The 15,360-nt window shown below is 41.3% G+C and overlaps 2 protein-coding genes across 2 annotated transcripts; one reads left to right on the plus strand and one right to left on the minus strand.

Annotated features, from left to right (window-relative positions):
• Nucleotides 1-1,516: 1,516 nt before the first annotated feature.
• nr0b2a (nuclear receptor subfamily 0, group B, member 2a) lies at nt 1,517-2,464 on the minus strand (the record flags this gene model as incomplete). Its single annotated transcript, XM_080858350.1, has 2 exons — nt 1,517-1,758; nt 1,933-2,464. The coding sequence occupies 2 exons, from the start codon at nt 2,462-2,464 to the stop codon at nt 1,517-1,519; spliced, it is 774 nt and encodes a 257-aa protein (XP_080714476.1).
• A 5,546-nt stretch (nt 2,465-8,010) lies between these two features.
• On the plus strand, nt 8,011-15,110 carry gpatch3 (G patch domain containing 3; the record flags this gene model as incomplete). The annotated part of the gene is made up of 7 exons (XM_080858342.1): nt 8,011-8,440; nt 9,537-10,003; nt 10,636-10,810; nt 11,529-11,588; nt 12,047-12,168; nt 14,653-14,780; nt 14,927-15,110. The coding sequence occupies 7 exons, from the start codon at nt 8,011-8,013 to the stop codon at nt 15,108-15,110; spliced, it is 1,566 nt and encodes a 521-aa protein (XP_080714468.1).
• Between the last annotated feature and the right edge of the window lie 250 nt (nt 15,111-15,360).

Here is a 15,360-nt window from a genome sequence, read left to right on the forward strand (position 1 = left end):
GAAAGAGGCGCTCATGAACTCTGACAAACATGGCGCCCTTATGCCTTTGCTCCTGATTTTCCAAGAAATGCATGTAGTGTTTCAAGTTGAACAGCCTCCAAAATCTAGTCATTGTCGCCAACATCATGACAAATCCACTAACGACCTGCCAAACCCCACCTTTCATACAGTGAAGAAATAAGGCTTATTATGGTGTGTGTGTGGCGAGAGAGTGAGTAAGACGGGGTAATTGTACGTCGCTGTCCGTCAAATAACCTGCTTGACAAAGCCTGAGTGGATCAAATGACTCAAGTGCAGGGGACTTTGTTTTTTCTGCTGTGTATTTGCGCAGGACGAGAAGAAGCTGAGCGCGTGCAAGTTGTCTGGGGGTCACGTCAGGAAGGCCCTTTGCTGAGTCGGAGCTGTCAGCCAGCAGGTCATTCACCCTGCGCCGTCACCACGTGGGAGAGGCAGAGGGGGCGCTCACCTTGAATAAACACGGCCCGTGCAGATGGTGCCAGGCACCCACTGGTTACTGCGCTGGCAAAGCCCTTTCAAAGTCCAGCCGGGTGGAAGTGATGTCATGTCTGACACACTGGAGGGTGACCTTGGATCAGAATTCAAAACATTGTTTTCTGGTAATCTAACTGTGAAACCCACCTTAATGACATTATTTAGCCATCTTGGAAATATACTTTCAAACAGAGGACTAGAGCAGTTGTGTTAGGGTATTTCCTTGGTATGATTCATTTAATTACTTTCAAGTTATCATTGTATCCCACATAATGCTAGGTCACCCTATACACCAGATGAGTACAAGGGGGGGGGGGGGGGGGGGGGCGGGGGGGGCTATAAAATTGTTTTTGTTTTTTTATGGATAAATGTTTTTGTTGTGTCTGTTTTTGTATGTTCCATGAGGTGTGTTCATGTATGTGGTGCAGTCACTTATTGTCATTTTAAGAGGTTACAATGAAAATGGAAAATGTAGATATTTTACAGCTAGTTCAAATATCAGTTGAACTAAAACATATCTGATCTAGCCAGTTGGACAAAACACAGAACAGGAAGATTATAGTAAAAAAATATATAGTTTATTCCAGAACACTTTGGATACTTTTAGGAATCTAACATATTTACAGTTCATACAAAGTTGGCCAACCAATATTTTCACAAGAAATGTATGTTGCACTGTGATAAAAATCTTTATGGGGAAATGCCCACATCAGGACAATGCAAAACAATAAAAACTGTAACTTTCCATGTAAAATTTCTGTTGGTCGGGTGACTGTAAACAATTCTAAACTTGCTGTAGGGTATTTTTTAGGGAAGGGTAAAGTGAATTCAACTTTCTTTTACTGCAAAACCCTGCACCTTGTCTGAGCATTCAACATTAATACTTTCAAGTAAAGCTGTTCTGACCAAGCCAAATAACAGTGCTCAGTTGTCATTCTCGTGTCTCATAAAATCGAGACATTGCTCTTAAAAAGAAATGCCCTTCAAAGGAAAATATATATATATATTCTTAGTTATCACCTTGCTACCTGCTGAAAAGCATATCAGCTAAAAGTTCTAGAAGGTCTGCTTGGCCAATGACGGTCCGGAAGAAGAGTTCTGTGATGAGGCTGGGGGTAATGGTCTTCAGAGAGGAGGCGGTCAGGAGAATGCGAGCAAAGCGGCCCTTCTCGTTGGGATGAAGTGGCAGAAGGACTTCTCTCAACGCATGCTGAGCCTGCTGTTGTAAGCCCTCAATGAACAGAGCAGCTTTAAGGTCAGGAACATCTGTTTGAAAAGAGGACCAGTCAGTCAAAAGGAAGGGATAGCCATCAGTACTTGTATACTAATACCATTTACATATTATATTTCTTTTTAAGAGGTCTGCATCATTAATTCCTTAAGTTCTGATATTATGAGTTTGATGTGAGCTGGTATGAAAGAATGCATGAGGATACCTACCAGGATTAAATATCATGGTGCCTTTCAGATAAGCATACTCCTTTGGACTCAGATCTAGACTCCAGAATTTCTTCAAGCAGGACTTGAGCATGTTCACCCCAGCCAGCGTGGGCTGCTCCTTCTGCACGTCCGTGTCTTCATGACAGTTGAGCAGGATTCGTTTCAGCATGCTGCCAGCGGTGGTATCTGTAACCTCGAAGTGCACCCTTTCTTGAGCCAACCCAAGAATGAAAAGAGGCGCCCAACAACTATGGAGTAGTGCGAGTTGATCCTTTGGTGGAAGCTGGTGGAAAGCTGGCAAACTCTTCATAAAGTTGATGGTTTTAACCAGCACGTCTGAAGCCGTTTTACAGGTCTCGCCAGGTGTTTTCAAACACACTGTCCGTCGCATCTCGCAGTGACACCTGTGCGGTGCGAAAGTGTAGTTCATGTTGTTGTACACAGGCCCATTATCTGTTCGGCGGAGGATGTTATAAAGAATAGCATTTGGTTGTCTGTTGTTGTCGTCTGTGCAATGGCACTCCTTATCCATCCCTTTGATACGAAAAAAAGCAGAAACTCTGCATCAAATATCTAGCAAACAACGTACACCACCGACCGTTTTGGTCCAAGGGGAATTCTCTTTGTTGGACTGGCAGTTGCGCACCTGCTGTAAACTGTCGTTTTCCAATTCGCCAGGCCAATTTATAGTGTATAAGAGGTGAACCTTGACCGCAAATAGTAATCGCACTCTTAGAAAAACAACCTGCTGTTTAACCATTGATTTCCCTCAAGTGCTAGGGGGTGATAAGAGTTTCTCAATGAAAGCCAACTGCCAGATGGTCTTGCTCCAGGGCGAGGGTTGGGGCTCGTGCTATCTCCTCCTCTCAGTCATTCCCCCAGGCAGTACCAAGCTACCAAGGACTGTAACTACAATTAAATTGCCACAGTGATCATAACCCGCTCCCAACTTAGAACTGGCTGGAAGCCAAAGCTAACACATCATGGGTCATTGAACTCTTTAACAATCTTTCAGAGATGGTGCCTGTTGACACCGCTCAGAAATAATGAGCTGTGGTATTTCTTGGGATTTCTGTTGGCCAAACACTACCCTTAAAGTAATGTACGATAAATAGTTTGCAAATTATTTTTAATTTGTATTTTTAATCATGTTAATACTTTATCCCAGCCCTGCACAAACACATACTTGTTAATTATGTCTAAATGTATTAAGAACTGTATAACTGTAAATATAGCTTTTAAATATAAATCTATATAATTGTATAATTGTCTTTGTTGGCATAATTAGTCACCCAGTTTTTTCTATCATTGTTGTTTTCCCCATCGAAAAATCATTACAAAAAACCAAAACAAAAACGGTAGAGGGCAAAAAAGTCTCAAATGTATCCATCAGTATTATGAAACACCATTGTGCATTGGGATTATATTCGGGAATGTGTGAATCATTTCAGTTTCGTTTGTTGGAACCACGGGGACACTACAAATACATCTTGGATGACTTGGAAATGCTAAACAGATACAAAAGTAGCAATTACATCCTACAGTATATGCATGTAGCATTGTATTCGGCCCACGTTAAACCTGTAGCCTTATAATAAATGTAATATCATATATATATCCTGCACTAAAGACACCCATATTAAGGTGAATCTTAAAAAACAGGGAGTATTGCGACAATCTAATTTACACATTGAAGATACACCTTGATCTCCGAACTGTTAGCACATAGCATGGGCACACACTCAGACATGGTATGACAGCAGAGATTGTATTGATTTCAGAGGTTTCAAATAACTTGTTTTTCCATTTTTATGATCGCATATAAGGTGCCCTGGTTTCTTATCTTTTTTGTGCCTTGCACAGAGGCTTGAGTCTGATAAGCAAAATGCTTTATTGGATGCGATGAAATCTGCAAGTAGCAGGACTGTGTTATCTTTATATAGGAGAAGGTATCACACTAAAATAACAGAAATATAAACTACACTTTTGCCATCAAAGTGTCTCTTCAAAAGATGCTGTGTATAATGTAAAACATTTTATGTACTTTCTTTTTTGAGTGATGGCATGTTCAATTAGCATTAAGCATTTAAATTAGGACTAAATGCTTAATTTGGTTTTTTGAAGATAATGACATTGGTTCAAAATGTATTGGTTTATCTCACTCACATCCATTTACATGATAACAGAATAAATCACATATCTAACCTGACAAGTCATTTTCTGAACTGCTGTAAAGCCTAATTTAAGTTTGTCCATTTACGGAGACACAGAGAGCCCTCTCCGTTATGGCAAAGTCTCTCCGAGAACCTCTCCGTGGCCTGACGTGCACCTCCCAAAGTTTGTAACTATCCGACCCTGTCAATCCGTCAATACATCGCTGTTTACCTTGTCATTTTGGCTTGGAATGGTTACTTCTACTCATTATTAGAGTTGGATACATACAGTGGTATCTTTTCATGCATCTATACATTATTCAACTTTTGGTAACACTTTTGGACATTACAGATGATTTGTTGAAATTCAAGTCTTCAGTCTAAACTAACAGTTCACAGAGTTTTTAAAAGATGAAACAGATTTGTTTATAATCTGAGCATCTGTAGACAGTCCATAGGGGACCATCCAAACAAAGTGTGAACCAAAACTTTGTTTGTGGCACTTCCCCAAAAAAAGCCATGACAAACAAGCAACAGTAAGAATCTGTACTTCAAAAAGGTTTTTTTTTGTTCCTGATTTTTCCAAGAAAAACTGCTCTCTCTTCAGTGCAAATGTACATTCCGAACGGATTTCCAAGAAACTAAAACAATGTCTGTCATGAAACATTGGGCTACAACATTAAATTGCTGGTGATTAATTAATGACTAATTTTGAAAATTGTGAAGTGATAGAAGTTGTTTATATGTGCTCGATGCGTTTCTGAGACATCTGCATTTTAAATGGGAGCAGTCTGTGTGATTCATTTAATGAGAGCTAGGGATTTTCTTGTCTGAATAATGGCTCCAGTGAACTTCCTGCCCTGCCCCAGGTCAAGGTCATCATGTCATAAATGGGGAACAGGGAGATCTCTGAGCATAAATGTAATAAGTGATAAATGATATTGCCTATTGAAGAAACAGGAAATCAATGTCTCATCTGTTCAGGACGGCTTTCAGGACATTTAGTATCCTATGAATGTGTATTAAGTGAGTGGAACAAGCTTTAAGTTCAATGTCTTAAAGTGACACTATGCAATAATTTTACATTTTTTGTGGTATGGTTTTATAGGCAACTAGTTTTGGTACCATCCTCAAATTCATTTTGATGATAGCTATGGTCATGTGAAGGATAGATAAACACCTGTGTCTTTCCCACTAGCCATCCAGGATATGCACTATGTAGTTCTGTGTATGAGGCTGGAATACCCGGCAAAAATTGAAGAACAGCATAACATTGCCAGCTATACTGTCAAAAGACACCAGTTAGTGTGTTGGCAAGCTTGGTGGGGTGGGCTTGGAGGTGGGGTTTGGTAGTTAGCTTGCTTGGTTAGTGTGTTGGCAAGCTTGGTGGGGTGGGCTTGGAGGTGGTGTTTGGTAGTTAGCTTGCTTGGTTAGCGTGTTGGCAAGCTTGGTGGGGTGGGCTTGGAAGTGGTGTTTGGTAGTTAGCTTGCTAGGTTTGAAACAAAACTCCTCGTTGCTGCTTTAAGAGAGGGATTAATTAAGATTAATAAAGTCATTTAGTATGACCTGAAAATGGAATAAAATGAGCAGCCATGAGTGTCTGTCTACCACAGTGTGTAAGGCAGCTGAGTGGATGTGTTTACTAACTTGGGAGGCTCTGGGCTATACGTGAATCTGATAAGGGCAGAGGTTTTATTGAGTAAGGAGAAGTCTGAGACAGACACCGAGGCCAGCTGCTTATCAACAGGCCGATAGTAAAAAAAAAAAAACAGCCTTCATGCTGCAAAGATGACGGGGTTCACTTGTGGTTAACCACACATAAAAATACCCCAAGGGCAGCCAACGTATTACTGTTGTGCATGATGTAATAGGCATTGAGTTTTATACCACTTGTATAACCCCTTAAAGCTGTTCTTCTTAATGGTGCTATCACTCTCATTTTGTGTTTCAGAAAAATTTTAGGTCACGAACACAATTTTTTTTTTATCAATGAATAATATTTTGCTTTGCTCTATAAACCACTTTTATTTGTAAGCCTACTCCCCTTTCCAAATACTTCAGTATTGCACTATAATGTTTACCATAGTTCAGTTATCCCAGGCTATGTAACTTAGCTCCTGGGGTCATTGAACTGTAGTATGTCATTCACCAGTGATACTGTACCGCTCACACTGCAATCCTCAGACATAGTGCTTACTGACCTTGACCCAAAGCCAGTGCCACAGAGAACATGGGGGTAACTCTGACGTTGCTGAATCAGGAGTCAGCTCCTTCTCTATCTAAACCATGAGTGAGCTTCCACATGGTTCTCTATGGCAATCTGTTCATTAGTAAACATAGACCCTGAGATATTAACTGATTTAAGAAATTTGTTTTTACATATTTGATTTTTGACATAACAACTATTACTGTTTTTTCTTTATGATCGTTTGATTTCACAGTGGTTTAGTTTTTATCTTATTTTTTATGTTTTTTTTTTTTTTATTCCTCATGTACCAAACTGCACTATAATTGGCAGATGAAACTTCTTACGTTGAAGAAAATTTGATGGTGATAATCAATGAGTTAGGATTCGATACTCCCCAAAAGTGTTAATTTCAATATGGGGCATGGGCATTAGTTTAAGCAAGAATCCCTTTGCAAGAACTCTGTAAGGCGGGTCAAGTGGCAGTGCTACTGTGCCAGCTCCACGGGTTATTTTCACATGTGGTTTATTACCCACAATCTGAAAGTTATGTGGAGATGAAGGACAGGTGACAGCCTTGGTCAGGTTGGTGAACTCTTGTTACCCGTTTCACAAAAGAGCAGGATGGCTGAGATGTATGCCAAGGAGCTCCGGACACCTTTTTATGGTTCATAACTTTGAATTGTCTCTTAAAAGGCAAATGGCATTCCTACATGCCATAACAATGTTTCAATAAACTGTGTTGTTCAGGATACCCGAGGAGCACACAGAATGTTCTACTGATACTGATGAGTATGTATTTGTTCTGATACAAAATGCTGTTTATCCTTTTAAAAATGCAAGGGGCTTATACAACAACAAAGCATTTTGGCCAAAAATTATAGCACACTTATTGCAGCTACTTATTACTGTGAGGGTATGAAATAGTAAGTAAAGCTTCGGGGAACACAGACTAAGGACTCTTGATCATATTTGCTATAAAGCAACATTATGTAACAATTTGACCTGAAAATAAAAGCCCCTTACATGTTATTAATTACAGCCTACAGGGAGAGCTTTTGTTCGTTTTTTTAAGGCACTAAGGTTACAGGTGAAAGATGTTTACTTGCTGACGTTTTTTGCGTGCCCACGTTGAGAGAATATTATGTTACCCTTTTTCATACAGTTTCATCTGTTGCCGACGTGCCCACGGCAGCCTTGGAGAAAGGTTGTGGCTATTAAAGGTTCCTCAAGAAGAAATCCGTGGCATGGGCAATGTAATCCCCTGAGGAGTTGTGTGGCATTCACTAACACTGAATAATGAAAAGGCAAATTCTAATGTAGCCACATTATAAATCAAGCCATACAGAGTCCCTAATGATGCCTCATGTGAGTATGAAACTTTAAGATGATAAAACGATTGACCCTATGATCAACTGCTGAGGGTGCCAGATACCTGGTAGAGCCATAATCCCAGTGGCAAGCGAAACCAGGCTAGGTGCCTGTAGAAACTGCTCCAAAATGCAGATCTAGGCTAATTGTTTTCAAGCGTAAAATTTCCAAAGGCACAGTTCTGATAGAATTACAATGCCGTGATGACAACTGGGTGTAAAGTAATTTAATCAAACAACTAGACGTGATATTGTAAGTCTCTGCACGAATATACCTTGTTATATGAGGAGTGCCGGAGGATGAAGTGCCCTCAAACATTACTGGTTCAGAAAACCGGAAGCTAAATGACGTTTCAGAGGGTAAACAAGTATGGCGGATTGTACAGAGGCTACCTACTTTGCTGTTACTAACATTCCAGTAAAATTTAGATCCGCTACCCTCCGAAACTACTTTTGCCAGTTTATTGAAAGCTGTGGATTCATTTGTTTTCACTACCGGCATCGACCTGAAATCCAAAAAGACACTGCAAGTTCTGTCGATGAACGAAAAACAGAAGAGGCTAACGTTATATCATCCCAGAGCAACGATGAGGATGACACGAATCCTCCGACGGATGCCCCTCAAAGTACGACTACAGTCGTGAAAAACGTTACATCTTGTTGTTGTGTGGTGTCAGTCCACTCAAAGGAAGCAGACCGGTTCGTGAAAATGTACTCAGGAAACCAGTGGATCGATCCAAAGGGAAACTGGCTCGCTAGGTGTTGTATCATCAAAAGAGTACGAGTTTCCTCTCAGAGTGGTGAGTGCCTGACACCGAAATGTTCTCCTTACTTGGCAGTGTATTGTTACATTGTAACACTTTAAATGTGGATCATTTAAATAGAACGGCCGCTACCTACTTGGGTATTTTGTATCAGCATTGAATAATTTGAATCAGATCAGTATTGTTACCGCTCTCATTTTGCACTTGCGTTGTAATATATGAATACAGCAGGTTCATTCTCAAGTACTTGTGTAGTATCTTACTTTTGTCATGGTGTCAGACTTCAGACTCCGGTTATACTGTGGTATACCTTGGCTGGGTTTACCCAAAGCCTGGAAAACATGGGCACATAATTAGCAAAGTTATGAAATGAGTCATTGGCAGAGTCGTATCTGATTCCATTTGTCTAAGCTTATCTTTTTTCCCTATTTTTTTTAAAGGGTGGGGGGGTCATATTGAAGCTTACATTTAGTAGGGCTTAGGCCTAGCTCACAAGGTGGTGCAGAAAAAAAGAGAGAGAAAAACCATAGCGTAAATGAGTTAGAAAATATGAAATAAAACAACGTCGACAGCAGAGGAAAATGGGTCAAAAGCTGCCGTAGGCGTATATTTATTTAGCCTACCTATTTCCTCACTATCTTCCTTATCCTCAAATTCTGTCTTCAAGGATACCCAAGGATACTTCAAGGACTTTTTGTAATCATTATCACAAGTGTGTGTGTGTGTCATAGGCCCACTCGAGATGGTTTATACTTAAATAAGTTAGATGTTCAGTTTATTCACCTTTAATTCAATTTAAAGTTGAAGTTTGAAAGGCAGCTGTGACCTGATATCACCAAATTAAGTGATATTTTAGCACTGCACCCGTTAAGGTTAATGACTACTTAACAGCAGGGCACACGGTTCAGGTGTTGTTTGGGAAACACGTTTTGGAGAATGAACAGACGTTGGTAGAATCTCTGGTATAGAACACTGGTTCATCGTCATTGGGAAATCCGGCTCATTCCAGTAGCTACTTACCAAAAGCTAGCTCTGCAACCTTTATGTTCTTAGCAAATCATTACTATTGAACACAGATGTGTACGTTTACCACCATTAGTGACTGAAGCATCAGTGATTTCTTGAACCTTAGGTGATGACACCTTTCCATACAAGACAAAGGCGGAACAGCGGCGCAGAGTGGCCCTGAGCGAGCGCTTTACCGAAGCCGACCTGAAGGCACTGCCTGAGCTCAACCCTCCTTCCCTGATGACCGCTGGTAACGTGGGCACGCCCGTCACCGTCTTCCTGCAGCTCATCCAGTCCTGTCGCCTGCCCCCGCGCCTCATCCGCAAGTTGGGCCTAATCTTCCCTAAGACAGGCTCCCGTCGCCGCTACGGCAACGTGCCCTACCTCTACCGCGGCTCCCGTGAGGTCGTCGCCACCGCTACGGAAGAGAGCGTGTTCACAGCGGAAGGCCATGAGATCTGTGGGCCTGGAAAAGTGCCTCCTCCTGGTGTTGGAGGTGTAGCTTCTGAGGGGTCCAGTAGTGCCCCGGAGAGAGAGGAACAACCAGAGCCAGACGAGGGGCAGGATGACACTCAATCTGATGCTGATGACGTGAGTGACTGCCAGATTTCATGTAGAATCTCTAGTGAGAAGTTTTTTTATTCTCCTCATCATATTCCTAATGATATAACCACTAAATATCACAATTACCGCTGAATATCATATTTATTATATAAAACACCCGTATGTTTAAAGCCATGTTTATGCATGGGCATATGTGTCTCAGCAATACCTCTGTATATGTGGATTGTCCACCGCAGTTTCCCCACATACAGTGATGGAAGAAGTAAAAGTACCAATACAGCAATGTAAAAATACTCCATTACAAGTAAAAGTCCTGCATGAAAACCCCTTACCTAAGTATAAGTACTGAAGTACTAGCAGCAATATGTATTAGTATTAAAGTTGCATTGTGTAGGATTTAGTGGCATCTAGTGGTAAAGTTGCTGAATTGCAGCTGACTGAATAGGAGGATGCAGGAGAACCAATGGTGGCCGTCAAGTGCCGTAAAAAGGCAAAAGGCACTCTCTAGAGCCAGTGTTTTAGCTTGTCCCTTTTGAGCTACTGTAGAATCATGGTGGCACAAAATGTCTGACTCTGGGGAAAAAACGTTATTTAACACTAGCGATTGAGTGCACCGACATTGTTCGACCACACCTGTAATTCTACTGTGTGTGATTCAGGACGATGACCGCTGTGAGGAGTGGGAAAGGCACGAGGCTCTGCACGAGGACGTGACCAGTCAGGAGCGCTGCAAGGAGAGGCTGTACGAGGAGGAGATCGAGCTCAAGTGGGAGAAGGGAGGATCCGGCCTGGTCTTCTACACAGACGCCCAGTTTTGGCAGGAGGAGGAAGGAGGTGGGCCCCTGATATGGAAATATGTTTGGTTACTCTTTCACCTTGTGTAACTGTGGCAAGTAGGTAGAGAGGAAATCTCACTCACACAGTAAACTTAACTCACGAAAACCTTATGAGACGTCTTATGCTGGCACCTATGGGTTATAGGTATAGCTACTAGGTAGCACACCTGACTCCCATGTGTGTGGATGTGTCTTCAAGTCCAGTGCAGGACTTTCCTTTAAACAACACAGGTTACACAGGTCAAACTGAAAACAACACTGGACTGCCCTTAACACAAAACAGTTTCGTTTTATCCAGATGGATGGGCCAAGGCATGATTTTGCTTCTCTGTAGTCAATGGCTAAAATCACCTGTTTTAACCTTCAGTTTACTGTGTTGGTATAAGTCATAGTTTGAAAGTAAATCTGAGTGGCACTGACACAAAATGTAATACAAAAATGTAAGTTTCCATTGTTATACACAAGGGATCAAATCCAACATTAGACAACATTCAACAATGAAGAGAGATATCCTGGATCCGTAATAAAAACACACTCTGCCAGGACGAACAGATACCGTTCCAATCTCCAGTGTTTTATAAGGCGGCCATAATATAATAACAATTGATCACTCATAACTCATAGTCCCACATTAAGCTCTCAGGATGAACTTTGTGTAGATTGAGTTGACGTGCCCACAACAACATATCTGTCATGTTGTGGTTTTCCTTTTTTAGATTTTGACGAACAAACTACCGATGACTGGGATGTGGACATGGGTGTTTACTACGACAAAGGTAATGTGGAATTCTGTTGAAATATTCCTTCCTAGTCTGCTTGGTTTATCCCTGCTGTGTGCCAGCTGCATGATGCCCATTACTCTGGGAAAGTGTGCCATGTCCTATTTCTGCTGTAGAAATGGTACTGATATCCTGTAGTCGCTAGTGACATTAGCTTAACAAAGAGTGCTCAATGCTGGGCCCCTGTACTCTGTCATGCAGGCTCTTCTTCCATCCCTGGTGCATCTGCAAGCCTTTCAGTAAAGTTTCTTTCCTCCAACCACATATACTCACATACATATTTAAAAATTAATAGATACTCTTTCTACCCGATGAACATCACATCTTGTGTAGTATTGCACTTGTCATTGTCATGATTGTCATCAACTGTTGGTTTAATGTGACAGTTCTAGGAAAGTAAAACCGTCTTTGTAAGACAGTTTCACTGATGGCTGGACGATTTTCTCTGTCCACAGATGGCGGAGACATGGACTCACGGGATTTTGTGCAAATGCATAAGGATTGGAGGTTAAGGGAGGGGCTTGAGGAAGCGTCCAGCTCCCAGCATCACATCGGAAGCTTTGAGAAGTTTACCAAGGTGAGAAAGAGGCAACCCGTGGTGCTTGCTAGGGGGGATTTTATTGGCCCAGAAACAGGCAAGGCTATGGTATGCAGGTAGGTAGGTATGCAGTGCTATTTGGGTTTCTTACTTACTATTAAAAGTGGGTAATAGAGGAGGACTTTTTCCTCACATATTTTATATCAATTGAGCCAGAATACCTAGAACACGAAAAAAAACATATAGAATGGAATGGAAATGGAAGGGCAGCTATAGTCCTGGGGCCGTATTCACAAAGAATCTTAGGGCTAAAAGTAGCTCATAAGTGGCGAATTTAGGAGAAACTCCTAAAAATAATGGGCGTGTCAGTCTTAAATGTAGGACTCCTAATTTTTTTTACTAAGAGCAATTCACAAAATATTTTATCCCTAAAAGTAGCACCTAAGTCTAGGACAGCTTAAAACTCCTCATGAGGACTCCTAAATCACTAAGACCTATTCACAAAATATCGTAAGATGGCTGCAGCCGACTTGGAATTGATAAAAGACATTGCTTAAACCGTGAAGGTATTAATATTGTCGTAGAATTAGCGCGGGATGCAATGACGCCTTTAAACAACGATGTGTCCCGAAGTAAAATGTTTGGAAACATAAAGATAACCTATTTGGCTTCGCGGAAAACGCAAATGACGACACTGGGAATCATCAGTCAGCCGTTTAATTCATCAAACTATCAACGCACTGTAGACCCCACATCATCCAACAGTTTATCCAGTTGCCTTTGGACAATCGCCAATTACACAAGATCTAAGTAAATTCCATGGCGATCGCAGGAATGTCCAGTGACGGGACACACATTACAATAATTCGTCCACCGTGGCCTGGATGTACCGATGACTCGTGCATTTCAACGGAGAGCGGTCGCAGGTTTTTGAGAACTTACCAGCTGGATGCCGCTGGGGTGACAGTGGCTATTGGTCCTGGGACCAGTAGGCTTTCGCCTAGGCTACGGTTCACGTTCGTTTCGCTTTGATCAATTAAGATTGGAGGGCTTGAAGAGCCGTATGTGCTGATATTTGAAGTGGTCAAGGGCTGGAAATATAATATCCTAACAGTTTGCTGGGTGCTTTAATTATTAGGCTACTGCCTTGATTACATGCAATTGCCATATTATATATTGATCGCTTTCTATTTATCTTATCGTGCAAAGTGTCATTCCCGTTGGATGCACAAACTTGTCATCATGCGTGTGCATTCTGCTAACTGCACTGTCCATAACTATTTAATATGACTTAATTTGAAGCCTAGGTTATTCTCTTATTTTCAGTTGATATAGTGGGATTGTTAGAGGGACGTCACAAATGAGTTTTTAATGAGAGAGCCTGTCAACAACCAATCACCGTCCTCACCCCTTCTAAACTCGTGCATGAGAATCGACGTCATCCATAGCAACGGAGTTTTTATCTTAAGCTTAGGAGTTGGTATTATCCTTAGTATCGCTGATGGATGTGGAACTTTCCCTCCCCACCCCCACCACTCTGCACGTAGTCTCTCTACCTGGTCTACCTAGAGAAACCCTCGGCCAACCGCACCCACTGCCACTGCATTGCCGTACACCTACTCTACCCAATACCCTATGCTAGCATTTATGTACAATATACATTATTGCCTCCACCGAAATGTTTCTCTGTCCCTACATCCCCTACCCCTGTAACAGTAACCCTATTGCCACAGTAATCTGGTCTTGTCTGTATCATGTATTTACCACCAGATGTATGTACACATATGTCCAGTGACCAAATGCTGGCTGTGTATTGCCCCTGTTGCTTCCTTTCCCCTTCTGCCACACTACCCTTCCCCTTCCCCCCTTCCCCCCGTCCCACCTTCCTGTCTCCACCCGGCCGACCTCAAGCAGATGGGTCCCCCCTTATGTGCCGTGGTTCTGCTTAAGGTTTCTTCCTGCCTAACAGGGAGTTTTTCCTTGCCCCTGTTGCCGTTGTGCATGCACTAAGGGGGTTCAGGCTCTGGGCTCTGTTAAGCGCAGAGAGGCAATTGTGTTGTTATGGCGCTATACAAATAAAATTGAATTGAATTGAATTAGTATGAGTAGGTGAATCACTTTTAAGAAATTACTCCTACGTAAAAGGTTTTAGCGCGAGTTAGGAGCACTCCTAGTGGTAAGATAAAAGGCTTTGTGAATACGGCCCCTGATTTTTATGCATATCCTCAAGCATCCACCTCCAGCCAAGGATTAGCCTAATGTGTTCCTCGGAATCTGAATATATTAATTCATTATAATAACACACAGAAAGAAGATGTTCATGCTAATAAATACATTCTGCTAAACATAGACAGGAAGTAAATATATTAACAATGTCCTTTATTATCCTTTTAAATAGCCGTAGACCACCAAATATGTGCAAATAATTTAACTTTAAAATGTTGCATAAATTGGACCAGTGTGTATCAAATATCCGGTATATAAATGTTCCTGTGGTATTTGTGATGTGTGTTTATGTCACAGGGCATGGGAAGGCGTCTGATGGAGAAGCAGGGCTGGAAAGATGGCGACGGGTTGGGCCATAGTCAGGTGGGCTTAGCTGAAGCTTTGGAGAATGAGGGACAACATCCAAAGTGCAAGAGAGGCTTTGGGTAAGTACTCTGCACTCTCTTTAACATTAATTTTAACATTTCATTTGATTATATTATCACGTTATATGTTATATATAACATAACATTATATTGTACAATATACATACATATAAGTATATAAATCTAACAGGATCTTTTTTTTTCAGTTACCATGGAGAAAAATTGAACTCCTTTCTTCCAACGAAAAAAAGAAAAGACTTTCTTATTTCCACAATATATGACGATCCCGTAGACATTGATAAGGGCGACAGTCTCATGCGGCGTCATCCAACCACCAGCATGAAGTACAGAGAATGGCGGTCAGGGGGCACCATTGGCCCAAAAAGATGACTATGTTGAAACGTTCATGATTTAAATCATGATTTTTCCTTTTTACAGATTTCATAGGAAAAATGTGAGGGGGATATTTGTTTAAATCTTTTTAGGTCAAAAGAAGAAACAGTTATGTTCCTTTTCAGTTTCTACTGTATCAGTAGAAACTTTGTAAGTTGTTTTGAATATAATGTATGTTCTTTTGCAAATAAAAGTGAGAGTGTTGTGTTTATAATAATGTGAGTTTTTAGAGTGTTGTAATCTGCGA

Source organism: Sprattus sprattus (assembly GCF_963457725.1).
Source record: "Sprattus sprattus genome assembly, chromosome: 19".
Lineage (NCBI taxonomy): Eukaryota > Metazoa > Chordata > Actinopteri > Clupeiformes > Clupeidae > Sprattus > Sprattus sprattus.